At 39.8% G+C, this 15,011-nt stretch overlaps 1 protein-coding gene across 1 annotated transcript; it reads left to right on the forward strand.

Annotated features, from left to right (window-relative positions):
• The first annotated feature begins 14,329 nt into the window (after positions 1–14,329).
• Positions 14,330–14,641, forward strand: LOC142114736 (histone H4). The gene has a single exon (XM_075194023.1). It carries the CDS (start codon positions 14,330–14,332, stop codon positions 14,639–14,641), a length of 312 nt encoding a protein of 103 aa, XP_075050124.1.
• Positions 14,642–15,011: the final 370 nt, after the last annotated feature.

A 15,011-nucleotide genomic window follows, 5' to 3' on the forward strand; every position in this document is an offset into this window, starting at 1 on the left:
TGTCTGATTTCCCTGATCCTAGAAAAGATTTGGCCAAGTGTCAGAAATTTATTAGACATTTAGGTAATGCACATGAGCCTACTAATAAAGATTGGCGAGTGTTGTTTAGAGCTTGTCTTCCTCTCGATACTGATGTACAAAAGTTCATTAAGGGTTGTAGGTTGGAGAAGGATAAACCCTTAACTGAGGATGACAATCAGGATAATATTGGACGTATAATCACAGAGTTGGCCATATATTTTCCAGTGACTATGGAATGGGGCAAAATATATGCCATCAAACAAAAAGGTAATGAGAATACAACTGATTATTTTTCAAGGGCTCTAGCGGCCATGATTAAGTACACAGGAATATTGGATATAAGGGTGAATCCACTTTACAGAAAGGTAGCTGTTGCAGTACTAATGGACGGCCTCCGGGAGGATCTAAGGACCTGGATAAAAACCTATTTTCCTAATTGGAGAGGTCTCACGGTAAATGATATTAGAGAGCATGCTATAGAACATGATAATATATGTAAAAAGGAAAAAGCACAGAGTGATAGGTTAATGATGTTGCGTATCCAGGCGTTAGAAAAACTACATCCACAACCTCAGAATTATAAAAACCACTATAAAGGGACGCAAGAAACAGAAATCTTTGAAGTGTTTTAACTGTCTTAAGAAGGGACATTTGAGGAAAGATTGTAAAGAAAATATTAGAGCCAAGGCTAGGAAATTAGGACCAGGCAAGGCAAGTAATAATCTGTGGTAAGTAGTAATGTGTACTTTTAGAAGAAATAAACTGATTTTAAAAGGTAATTGTTGTTATTTTTGCTTGTTTTGTTTTATGTTGTCAAATGTTTGCTCTCCTAATCGCTAGCCGATGGTAAAGAATGAAAATTTTTGTTCTGTTTGCTGTTTTAAGATAACTATCTTGTTTTTCTTCTCACAGATAAGGGTATACAGAAGATATATAGACTTAGGGCTAGATTTACTAACAGGCATGTTTGTAAACCCGCCGACTTTCGGCGGGTTTGGCGGCAGTTTAGCCATCACTGGATTTACTAAGGCTAAACCCGCCGTCCAAACGGCCAGAAATGATGTTTCCAAACCCGCCTCTGTATAAAGCGCCATGACGGTTTCAACAATGTTCAACATTTAAAATACGTCCACTGTTCTTGCAGGCCAGAAATATTAGTACTGCAATATTTACCTACGTTCACTGTTCTTGCAGTCCAGAAATATTATGCAAAATTTAAATACGTTCACTGTTCTTGCAGGCCAGAAATATTAGTACTGCAATATATACCTACGTTTACTGTTTTTGCAGTCCAGAAATATTAGTACTTATTCACCTACGTTCACTGTTCTTGCAGGCCAGAAATATTAGTACTGCAATATTTATTTACGTTCACTGTTCTTGCAGTCCAGAAATAATAGTACTGCAAAATTAAAATACATCCACTGTTCTTGCAGTCCAGAAATATTATTACTGCAATATTCACCTATGCTCGCTGTTCTTGTCGTCCAGAAATATTAGTACTGCAATATTTACCTATGTTCACTGTTCTTGCAAGCCAGAAATATTAGTACTGCAATATTTACCTACGTTCACTGTTCTTGCAGTCCAGCAATATTAGTACTGCAATATTTACCTATGTTAACTGTTCTTGCAGTCCAGAAATATTAGTACTAAACAATTTAAATACGTTCACTGTTCTTGCAGGCCAGAAATATTAGTACTGCAATAATTACCTACGTTCACTTGTCTTGAAGTCCAGAAATATTAGTACTGCAAAATTAAAATACTTTCACTGTTCTTACAGTCCAGAAATATTAGTACTGCAATATTTACCTATGTTCACTGTTCTTGCAGTCCAGAAATATTAGTACTGCAATAATTACATACGTTACCTGTTCTTGCAGTCCAGAAATATTAGTACTGTAAAATGTAAATATGTTCACTGTTTTTGCAGGCCAGAAATATTAGTACTGCAATATTTACCTACGGTGACTGTTCTTGCAGTCCAGAAATATTAGTACTGCAATATTTACCTACGGTCACTGTTCTTGCAGTCCAGAAATATTAGTACTGCAATATATACCTATGTTCACTGCTCTTGCAGGCCAGAAATATTGATACTGCAATATTTACCTACGGTGACTGTTCCTGCAGTCCAGAAATATTAGTACTGCAATATTTACCTACGGTAACTGTCCCTGCAGTCCAGAAATATTAGTACTGCAATATTTACCTACGTTCACTGTTCTTGCAGGCCAGAAATATTAGTACTGCAATATTTACCTACGGTGACTGTTCCTGCAGTCCAGAAATATTAGTACTGCAATATTTACCTACGGTCACTGTTCCTGCAGTCCAGAAATATTATTACTGCAATATTTACCTACGTTCACTGTTCTTGCAGTCCAGAAATAATAGTACTGCAAAATTAAAATACAATCACTGTTTTTGCAGTCCAGAAATATTAGTACTGCAATATTTACCTATGCTCGCTGTTCTTGCCGTCCAGAAATATTAGTACTAAAAAATGTAAATACGTTCACTGTTCTTGCAGGCCAGAAATATTAGTACTGCAATATTTACCTATGTTAACTGTTCTTGCAGTCCAGAAATATTAGTACTAAAAAATTTAAATACGTTCACTGTTCTTGCAGTCCAGAAATATTAGTACTGCAAAATTAAAATACGTTCACTGTTCTTACAGTCCAGAAATATTAGTACTGCAATATTTACCTATGTTCACTGTTCTTGCAGTCCAGAAATATTAGTACTGCAATAATTACCTATGTTAACTGTTCTTGCAGTCCAGAAATATTTGTACTGTAAAATGTAAATATGTTCACTGTTCTTGCAGGCCAGAAATATTAGTACTGCAATATACACCTATGTTCACTGTTCTTGCAGTCCAGAAATATTAGTACTGGAATATTTACCTACGGTCACTGTTCTTGCAGTCCAGAAATATTAGTACTGCAATATATACCTATGTTCACTGTTCTTGCAGGCCAGAAATATTGGTGCTGCAATATGTACCTACGGTGACTGTTCCTGCAGTCCAGAAATATTAGTACTGCAATATTCACCTACGGTCACTGTCCCTGCAGTCCAGAAATATTAGTACTGCAATATTTACCTATGTTCACTGTTCTTGCAGTCCAGAAACATTAGTACTGCAATATATACCTATGTTCACTGTTCTTGCAGGCCAAAATCATTGGGACTGCAATATTTACCTACAGTGACTGTTCCTGCAGTCCAGAAATATTAGTACTGCAATATTTACCTACGATCACTGTTCCTGCAGTCCAGAAATATTAGTACTGCAAAATTAAAATACATTCACTGTTTTTGCAGTCCAGAAATATTAGTACTGCAATATTTTCCTATGCTCTCTGTTCTTGCTGTCCAGAAATATTAGTACTGCAATATTTACCTATGTTAACTGTTCTTGCAGTCCAGAAATATTAGTACCAACAATTTAAATAATTTCACTGTTCTTGCAGGCCAGAAATATTAGTACTGCAATAATTACCTACGTTCACTTGTCTTGCAGTCCAGAAATATTAGTACTGCAAAATTAAAATACGTTCACTGTTCTTACAGTCCAGAAATATTATTACTGCAATAATTACCTATGTTAACTGTTCTTGCAGTCCAGAAATATTAGTACTGTAAAATGTAAATATGTTCACTGTTCTTGCAGGCCAGAAATATTAGTACTGCAATATACACCTATGTTCACTGTTCTTGCAGGCCAGAAATATTGGTACTGCAATATTTACCTACGGTCACTGTTCCTGCAGTCCAGAAATATTAGTACTTAAATATTTACCTACGTTCACTGTTCTTGCAGTCCAGAAATATTAGTACTGAAATATTTACGTACGTTCACTGTTCTTGCAGTCCAGAAATATTAGTACTGCAATATTTATGTACATTCACTGTTCTTGCAGTCCAGAAATATTAGTACTGAAATATTTACGTACGTTCACTGTTCTTGCAGTCCAGAAATATTAGTACTGCAATATTTATGTACATTCACTGTTCTTGCAGTCCAGAAATATTAGTACTGCAATATTTACCTACATGCACTGTTCTTGCAGTCCAAAAATATTAGTACTGCAATATTTACGTATGTTCACTGTTCTTGCAAGCCAGAAATATTAGTACTGCAATATTTACCTACGTTCACTGTTCTTGCAGTCCAGCAATATTAGTACTGCAATATTTACCTATGTTAACTGTTCTTGCAGTCCAGAAATATTAGTACTAAACAATTTAAATACGTTCACTGTTCTTGCAGGCCAGAAATATTAGTACTGCAATAATTACCTACGTTACCTGTTCTTGCAGTCCAGAAATATTAGTACTGTAAAATGTAAATATGTTCACTGTTTTTGCAGGCCAGAAATATTAGTACTGCAATATTTACCTACGGTGACTGTTCTTGCAGTCCAGAAATATTAGTACTGCAATATTTACCTACGGTCACTGTTCTTGCAGTCCAGAAATATTAGTACTGCAATAATTACATACGTTACCTGTTCTTGCAGTCCAGAAATATTAGTACTGTAAAATGTAAATATGTTCACTGTTTTTGCAGGCCAGAAATATTAGTACTGCAATATTTACCTACGGTGACTGTTCTTGCAGTCCAGAAATATTAGTACTGCAATATTTACCTACGGTCACTGTTCTTGCAGTCCAGAAATATTAGTACTGCAATATATACCTATGTTCACTGCTCTTGCAGGCCAGAAATATTGGTACTGCAATATTTACCTACGGTGACTGTTCCTGCAGTCCAGAAATATTAGTACTGCAATATTTACCTACGGTCACTGTCCCTGCAGTCCAGAAATATTAGTACTGCAATATTTACCTACGTTCACTGTTCTTGCAGGCCAGAAATATTAGTACTGCAATATTTACCTACGGTGACTGTTCCTGCAGTCCAGAAATATTAGTACTGCAATATTTACCTACGGTCACTGTTCCTGCAGTCCAGAAATATTATCACTGCAATATTTACCTACGTTCACTGTTCTTGCAGTCCAGAAATAATAGTACTGCAAAATTAAAATACAATCACTGTTTTTGCAGTCCAGAAATATTAGTACTGCAATATTTACCTATGTTAACTGTTCTTGCAGTCCAGAAATATTAGTACTAAAAAATTTAAATACGTTCACTGTTCTTGCAGGCCAGAAATATTAGTACTGCAATAATTACCTACGTTACCTGTTCTTGCAGTCCAGAAATATTAGTACTGTAAAATGTAAATATGTTCACTGTTTTTGCAGGCCAGAAATATTAGTACTGCAATATTTACCTACGGTGACTGTTCTTGCAGTCCAGAAATATTAGTACTGCAATATTTACCTACGGTCACTGTTCTTGCAGTCCAGAAATATTAGTACTGCAATAATTACATACGTTACCTGTTCTTGCAGTCCAGAAATATTAGTACTGTAAAATGTAAATATGTTCACTGTTTTTGCAGGCCAGAAATATTAGTACTGCAATATTTACCTACGGTGACTGTTCTTGCAGTCCAGAAATATTAGTACTGCAATATTTACCTACGGTCACTGTTCTTGCAGTCCAGAAATATTAGTACTGCAATATATACCTATGTTCACTGCTCTTGCAGGCCAGAAATATTGGTACTGCAATATTTACCTACGGTGACTGTTCCTGCAGTCCAGAAATATTAGTACTGCAATATTTACCTACGGTCACTGTCCCTGCAGTCCAGAAATATTAGTACTGCAATATTTACCTACGTTCACTGTTCTTGCAGGCCAGAAATATTAGTACTGCAATATTTACCTACGGTGACTGTTCCTGCAGTCCAGAAATATTAGTACTGCAATATTTACCTACGGTCACTGTTCCTGCAGTCCAGAAATATTATCACTGCAATATTTACCTACGTTCACTGTTCTTGCAGTCCAGAAATAATAGTACTGCAAAATTAAAATACAATCACTGTTTTTGCAGTCCAGAAATATTAGTACTGCAATATTTACCTATGTTAACTGTTCTTGCAGTCCAGAAATATTAGTACTAAAAAATTTAAATACGTTCACTGTTCTTGCAGTCCAGAAATATTAGTACTGCAAAATTAAAATACGTTCACTGTTCTTACAGTCCAGAAATATTAGTACTGCAATATTTACCTATGTTCACTGTTCTTGCAGTCCAGAAATATTAGTACTGCAATAATTACCTATGTTAACTGTTCTTGCAGTCCAGAAATATTTGTACTGTAAAATGTAAATATGTTCACTGTTCTTGCAGGCCAGAAATATTAGTACTGCAATATAGACCTATGTTCACTGTTCTTGCAGTCCAGAAATATTAGTACTGGAATATTTACCTACGGTCACTGTTCTTGCAGTCCAGAAATATTAGTACTGCAATATTTACCTACGTTCACTGTTCTTGCAGTCCAGAAATATTAGTACTGCAATATTTACCTACGTTCACTGTTCTTGCAGTCCAGAAACATTAGTACTGCAATATATACCTATGTTCACTGTTCTTGCAGGCCAAAAATATTGGGACTGCAATATTTACCTACAGTGACTGTTCCTGCAGTCCAGAAATATTAGTACTGCAATATTTACCTACGATCACTGTTCCTGCAGTCCAGAAATATTAGTACTGCAAAATTAAAATACATTCACTGTTTTTGCAGTCCAGAAATATTAGTACTGCAATATTTTCCTATGCTCTCTGTTCTTGCTGTCCAGAAATATTAGTACTGCAATATTTACCTATGTTAACTGTTCTTGCAGTCCAGAAATATTAGTACCAACAATTTAAATAATTTCACTGTTCTTGCAGGCCAGAAATATTAGTACTGCAATAATTACCTACGTTCACTTGTCTTGCAGTCCAGAAATATTAGTACTGCAAAATTAAAATACGTTCACTGTTCTTACAGTCCAGAAATATTATTACTGCAATAATTACCTATGTTAACTGTTCTTGCAGTCCAGAAATATTAGTACTGTAAAATGTAAATATGTTCACTGTTCTTGCAGGCCAGAAATATTAGTACTGCAATATACACCTATGTTCACTGTTCTTGCAGGCCAGAAATATTGGTACTGCAATATTTACCTACGGTCACTGTTCCTGCAGTCCAGAAATATTAGTACTTAAATATTTACCTACGTTCACTGTTCTTGCAGTCCAGAAATATTAGTACTGAAATATTTACGTACGTTCACTGTTCTTGCAGTCCAGAAATATTAGTACTGCAATATTTATGTACATTCACTGTTCTTGCAGTCCAGAAATATTAGTACTGCAATATTTACCTACATGCACTGTTCTTGCAGTCCAAAAATATTAGTACTGCAATATTTACGTACGTTCACTGTACTTGCAGTCCAGAAATATTAGCACTGCAATATTTACGTACGTTCACTGTTCTTGCAGTCCAGAAATATTAGTACTGCAATATTTACGTACGTTCACTGTTCTTGCAGTCCAGAAATATTAGTACTGCAATATTTACCTACATGCACTGTTCTTGCAGTCCAAAAATATTAGTACTGCAATATTTACGTACGTTCACTGTACTTGCAGTCCAGAAATATTAGTACTGCAATATTTACGTACGTTCACTGTTCTTGCAGTCCAGATATATTAGTACTGCAAAATTAAAATAATTTCACTGTTCTTGCAGTGCAGAAATATTAGTACTGCAATATTTACCTACGTTCACTGTTCTTGCAGTCCAGAAATAATAGTACTGCAAAATTAAAATACTTTCACTGTTCTTGCAGTGCAGAAATATTAGTACTGCAATATTTACTCACGGTCACTGTTCTTGCAGTCCAGAAATATTAGTACTGCAATATTTTCCTACGTTCACTGTTCTTGCAGTCCAGAAATATTATGCAAAATTGAAATATGCTCACTGTTCTTGCAGGCCAGAAATATTGGTACCAGAAATTAAACTATAATGGAGTACACAAATTTGGAGGATAAAGTAGGGAAAGATCAAGACCCACTTCCTCTTAATGCTGAAGCTGCTGCCATTAGTCATGACATAGACGATGAAATGCCATCAACGTTGTCTGCCAAGGCCGATTACCAATCTCCTAGTAGAGGGCATGTAAAATCCAAAAACCCAAAGTTCACTAAAATTAGCAAAAAAAGGAAATTAAAAACATCTGAAAAGAAACGTAAACTTGCCAATATGCCATTTACGACACAGAGTGGCAAGGAACGGCTTAGGCCCTGGCCCGTGTTAAGGATAAATGATTTAGCTTCACCCAAGGATCTAAGCCCTCCTCCTCCCCCCCCTCCAAAAAAAAAATTAAGAGAGTTAAGCTGTCATCAACAGCACAGCAAACAACTTTGCCTTTTAAACAGATGACATCACAAATCCCCAAGGCGAGTCCAAGGGTGTTAGTGGTTGTGAAGCCTGACCTTCCCATCACTGTACGGGAAGAGGTGGCTCCTACCACCATTTGCAGCACGCCCTCTGCATATGCTGGAAGGATCACCCACAGTGTAGATCCAGGTTTGGATAATGAAGGTGTCAATGTTGTACACCGGGATAAGGATATTGATGTAGCTGGCGCTGAGGAGGAACTTAACGAGGAGGATGCTGAATTGGTTATCTTAAATGAGCCACCAGGGGGGGGGGGGGGACAGTTGTTGTCCATGGGAAGAAAAAGCCCATTGTCATGCCTGGCCAGAAGACCAAGAAATCCACCTCTTCGGTCTGGAATTATTTATATCCCAATCCGGACAAGAAATGTATGGCCATAGGTAAAGCTCAATTAAGCAGGGGTAAGGATCTTGGCCACCTAGGGACACCCTCCCTCATATGTCACCTGAATAACCTTCATAATTCAGTGTTTAGTTCAGGAACTGTGGCTAGGACCGTCAGCAGTCTAGGGACACCTAAATCCCTTGGTCCTGATGTATGCACACCAGCAAAACCCTCCTCGTCAATTTCCAACACAATCTCGATCAGCTGCATTGGATGCTGTCACAAATGAAAAAATGGTGGAGGATTACTTTGCTGACACCATCCAAGTAGACATGTCACACAGTCCATATTCTTACTGGCAGGAAAAAAAAGGCAGTTTGGAAGCCCCTGTACAAACTGGCTGTATTTTACCTTAGTTGTCCCCCCTCCAGTGTGTACTCGGAAAGAGTTTTTAGCGCAGCGGGGAACCTGGTCAGTGAGCGGCGAAGGAGGTTGCTTCCTCAGAACGTTAAAAAAAATGATGTTCATAAAAATGAATTATCAATTCCTCAATCAAGTACAGCACTGCCCTCCAGATAGTACAGAGGGACCTGTGGTTGTGGAGTCCAGCGGGGACAAATTGATAATGTGTGAGGAGGAGGAGGAAGTACACACTGTAGGGGGAGAGGAATCAGAGGTTGAGGATGAGGACGACATCTTGCCTCAGTAGAGCCTGTTTAGTTTGTACAGGGAGAGATGAATAGCTTTTTTGGTGTTGGGGCCCAAACAAACCAATCATTTCAGCCACAGTTGTTTGGTAGGCCCTGTCGCTGAAATGATTGGTTTGTTAAAGTGTGCATGTCCTATTTCAACAACATAAGGGTGGGTGGGAGGGCCCAAGGACAATTCCATCTTGCACCTCTTTTTTTGGCATTATGTGCTCTTTGGAGCCTAGTTTTTCAAACTGCCATCCAGTCTGCCACTGCAGTGCCACTACTAGATGGGCCACGTGTTTGTGCCGCCCACTTGTGCCGCTTAGCTTAGACATCCAGCTATCTCGGTGCAACCTTTTGGCCTTAAAACAATATTGAGAGGTGTGAGGTGTTTAGAATAGACTGGAAATCAGTGGAAATTATTGTTATTGAATGTTATAGAGGTTAATAATAGCGTAGGAGTGAAAAACAACAAAAAAAAAACAGTTTTTATTCTTAAAAAAAAATAAAAATTCAGAGCCGAAAACCCTAAATCAGAACCAAAACCTTGAGTCGGGTGTTTTGGCAAAACAAATCAGAACCCAAAACCTAAAGCTAATCAGAACTCAAAACACTAAAAGTGGCCGGTGCACACCCTTTTTATTAAATGTGAATTGTATTCATTTTACTTAATTTCAAATGTAGGGCTGGTTGCAGGGAGGGAGGCCTAATTATTAAAGGGGGTGCTATGGATTTATTAATGGAACTGTTTGGGGACTCCTAAACTTTATGTACCCGTCCCCCCCCCCCCCCCCCCCCATATAGGGCCCCGACATCCCAGAATCCACACAAGCAGCAACTGATCTAAAGACACCAGCAGCCGCAGGTGGTGGAATGTGACAAGATCAGGTAGGAGAGAGCACGACCATCTGCCAACTGTCCTGAAGATGATGGGGCAGCGCAGAATTTGGGTGACTGTCTCGCTTAGTCAGAATTTGGTCTGTCTGCAAGGACAGTGGGGAGGTAAGTCCTGCTTCACACTGTACTGCTCGTGATATCAGAGATGCGTGCACCTATCAGTAGTGCACACAGTATTGCCTGTTTATTTGTCTAAAATGAAGACCATATCAGACAATAGGGGACACCCCTGTCTTAAGTGCCCCAGGCCCACCAGAACCTTAATCCAGCTCTGACCACAGGGATATCCGCAAACAGGCACCACATGGGGGTGTATTAATTATCTTTGATTCCTCACGGTCTTGCCATACTCAGGTTCTACCTATCCATAGGCACCGATCGGCAAAACACCCTGCCAGAAACCAGCACAAAACACACAAGAACAAACAAACAGCAAAGACAGAGACCACTCACCTGGAGCGTCATGTCTCTTTGATGGCCGTGTACTCTGCTTCTCAGCAGCTGTGAGGGCAAAACACAGAAACACAAATAGTACAATTGGGGTAACAGTGCGTATACCCCTCTTACTTACATGCGGACAGCTTGGTGTAAACATGGTGGTGACAGTGGATTCTATGCTAGTGGGCACGTATCTCTAAACGGATCTTACGAGCGAGGGGAACAGTCCCTGGTGGTTAGTGGTGATACAGACGTAGGCATAGTGCCAAATTATTATATGGCTACAGGCTCTAAGCCTGACTCACGTGCCCAACCTAGGCTCTAAACCTAATAAATGCAGGACAGGCTCCAAGCCTGAATCCACCCCGGCCCCCAGGGTCATGGCCTGGCCAATTGTACCCCAAATATTAATGTCTTGAAATACACCTAAAAAGCCCCCGGGCCTTGTACATGACTATCTACTCCACGGTCCTAGTGCCTATAGATGTGCCCACATTATGTAAATCATAGTTACCTGCTCCGCGCAGGAATCAGATGTTCTCCAACCGTTTCCACTTCTTCCAGTCCTTCCAGCCAATGGTGCCTCTTCTCCTGTTCGGTGCTGAAATTGATTGAAGTGACTCTGTCCTCTTCAGGCTGCGCTGGACTCAGCAAAATTCAAATGGTCGACTAAGAGCCGGGACTGGCTGGTCATTGATTGGCTGACCGCTATCATGTTCAGATTCGCTGTTGTCAATCCCGGTGAGAGCGTACGGGAGCCCAGACTTACCTGCCCTTGATCAGAGGTCTAGTAAGCAGAATCCTCTTCTTTTTTAACCTCCTTGTTGGCTCCAGTGCTGTCTTCCTCAGGATACCCTTCTACACTGAGACTTACAGTACCGCAACAGTTTAATTTGTGTATCTCTTCCCTCAGTTTTGAATTTCAGTAAAGGAGAGTTTGGTGGTCTGGGTATGATGGTGTATTCTTCAGCCTCATCAATGGTCCATCCAAATGCAGCCCGAATTAAACTTTTATTTATTTCAGTGATAAAAATTGTAAATACAATATTTAGATTTAGCAGTGAATTAATGGGAAGAAAAAAACTAGAAGAGTATTTCTATACCTCTTAAACATGAAATTAGTATAAATAATGTGATACTAAAACCCTTCCTCTCCTGTTTTGTGTCGTCTCTGAAACTATATTACTTTGCTTTTAAATGGAAAAAAAAGTGTTGTTTAATTTTATAATGGTGCTTTAATGCTTATAAAGTTCTTGTGAAACTTGAAACAAACACGTTATAAAGTAGAAACACCATTCATGAGAGAAATTACTTCTCAGCTAGTTTAGTATTACAACATCGCCACCTGCTGTCCAATAAGCTACTTGTGGCTGAGATGTCCGCTTTATTATAGAGCCCGCTTTCCCGGCAACCCTTGTCAATGCCGAGCTGCATTCTGGGAGATGTAGTTTGGATAGAAGGCGGAAGGAATTGGAAGCAGGTAATGTAATAAAGTGTTATTGTGTGCGCACAAGGAAGGGCCATGGTCACCTCACATTGGGGCACATTTATCAATCATCGGCAAAAATGAACAATAGTTATCAATCCTTATCGCATGGATAAGGATTGAACTATTTCTCAGATTTATTAAAAACGGATCACAGAAGCAGCAGTTGCGATAAACTGCTGTTCCTGTGATAAAAAAAAATCACACTTACCCCGCCTCTTCCGAATGCGGTGTCCACGGATCTCCTCCAGGTGTTCTTCATTTTTCTTTACTCTGGAACTGCGCATGTGCAGTTCGAAAAACTGCACATGCGCAAAAAAAAAACATCCCCGATCTGTCTCTGCAACTATAGTTGCAGAGACAGCGGTGAATGACAGCGAGGGGTCATGTGATCCCTCCACACATGCGCTGTCCAGCTCTGCTCTTCGGACCAGAGCTGACAGCACTGAAATCTGACAGCACTGAAATCTGACATTTATGATAATAAGCGCCAGCTTCAGCTGGCGTACATTATCAAGACAAGTTTCCCCCCAAAAAATAGTTTTTTTCGGAACATGTTAGATTACGGCCAAGAGAAGTCACCATACTATTCGGTGACTGCTCCCAAAAACGTAGAGGAGTGCAAAGCAGCATATATCCACGATATCTGCTACGATGCACCCTTTATAAATATGCGGAGGACACAGAGGGACCTTAATTTCACGGTAAGAGCACTATTGTGCTTTCTTAAATATGCCCCATTGGCTTTGGAAGTGCTGGGACGTCCCCAGCCTGCTCCCCTAAAAACATCCCTTAGGTGCTGCACACACCGGCCACTAGTACTTGTGACATTGAAGGGGCATCACTCAGTGGGACATATCTCCCAACTGTCACCGAATCAGGACAAAAGTCCTTAAATGTGGGACGGCAGGACTGTCCCTCCAGAATCAATTGCTTCCATGGTGTTGGTGGTTATCACGTTGAACAACCCGGCCAGTGTGGTAAACAGCCCGGCTGACATGTTGATCTCATCTGGAGGGACAGATCGCTGCTCGGTATGTTCTTAGTATGTTGATCACTCCCATGTGAAACAGGCTTGTAAAACATGACAGGTCCTCTTTAAATTACACCCTTCATGTATGCAGTGAGGCAGCCATGTTGTTTCCTGAACTAATATTCATGAGAATACAAGATATCAAGTGACCAGTAGGTAGTGACCACTGAGGCCTGAAGTACAGAGATTCCTCTTGTTCCTAATTAATTGATGTTGCACTGAAGGCTGCATTGTTCATGTATATTGGTTTACCCCCAACATGTCTGTATCCACTGTGTGCAGGTGGAGACCACTGTAAGATGCAGTTTGACTTGTGATCAAAAACTTGTTTATGTATCTTGAGAGATCTCAAGCTATAAAATTAATTAAAAATAATATATAGTAATATGTGTTTGTTACTTTGCAGCCTGTGTTACAGAATGAATGGACAGTGCTGAGTCAAGGTACCTTCAATATGGGCATGAGAGGCTGCAAGCAGACTAAATATACATCTCAACTATGCCCAGCACCCTGCTCTTGGTGTTGAAAAATAATTAAGAGAAGGAATTTGATAAAGCCAGAGAAGTACACAGATGCCAGCGAACATATTTTGCTCAGCTTACTTTGTAGAGGATTAGTCTTTGGGTTTTTACTACAAATACTACATTGTGAACTATCATAATGATTATCTTGTAGCTTAAACCACTAGAATGTTTTACATTTACATAATATGCAGTCAAACAACCAAAAACCGCGCACACAGCCATGTACAATCGATCAATTAAAGGAGACATTAAATTGCTTTACTTCGTAAGCTATACACTGCAAACAATAGGAGCGACTGAGCGGGAATTTTAAATTCGCAAACGGTTGAGCGCTCAGCGAATCAGTGATAAGGGGGGAACCGAAGCCCGCGTCACACAACGTACAAAGAACCGCTGCCTACTGGACACGCCCCCTTCCTCTTATGTCCCCTATCAGGTCCGACCCAGCTGCATAAAAGAAGCTTGTTGCGCAGCTAAACTGTATCAGTTGGAACATTTTTGACTGAAAGTTACATCATGTCTGGACGCGGTAAAGGAGGCAAGGGGCTCGGGAAAGGCGGTGCTAAGAGGCACAGGAAGGTTCTCCGTGATAACATCCAGGGCATCACTAAACCAGCTATCCGTCGTTTAGCTCGTAGGGGAGGTGTGAAGCGCATCTCTGGGCTCATCTACGAGGAAACCCGCGGTGTCTTGAAGGTCTTCCTGGAGAATGTGATCCGTGATGCCGTCACTTACACAGAGCACGCAAAGAGAAAGACTGTCACAGCCATGGATGTCGTGTATGCCCTGAAACGTCAGGGTCGCACTCTGTACGGATTCGGAGGCTAATTTCTTTGTCTATCCCATTACAAACCACAAAGGCCCTTCTAAGGGCCGCCCACCATGTCTGTAAAGAGCTGTACGACTAATGTCCAGGACCGTGAGAGGTTTAGCTCCCTAATATCACGTTACACACACACCTATGATTACTTGTTTCTGCACAATACTGTGATTATCGACGTCATCGTTCAGTCTGTAATTTATATTAGCTATAATGGGGCCACATCGATTTCATCCCGTGTATAAATTGAGCGGTCTAATCTGTTTACAGCATGCGTCTACTAATTTATACCCCCACATGCTGCTTGCCATATTTGGGTGGATGTGCAAGTGAATCACTAACCCGGAACCCGCTTGCTCTTTGGAGCCACCCACCTTT

The sequence above is a fragment of the Mixophyes fleayi genome, unplaced genomic scaffold (genome assembly GCF_038048845.1).
Source record: "Mixophyes fleayi isolate aMixFle1 unplaced genomic scaffold, aMixFle1.hap1 Scaffold_148, whole genome shotgun sequence".
Taxonomy (NCBI): domain Eukaryota; kingdom Metazoa; phylum Chordata; class Amphibia; order Anura; family Limnodynastidae; genus Mixophyes; species Mixophyes fleayi.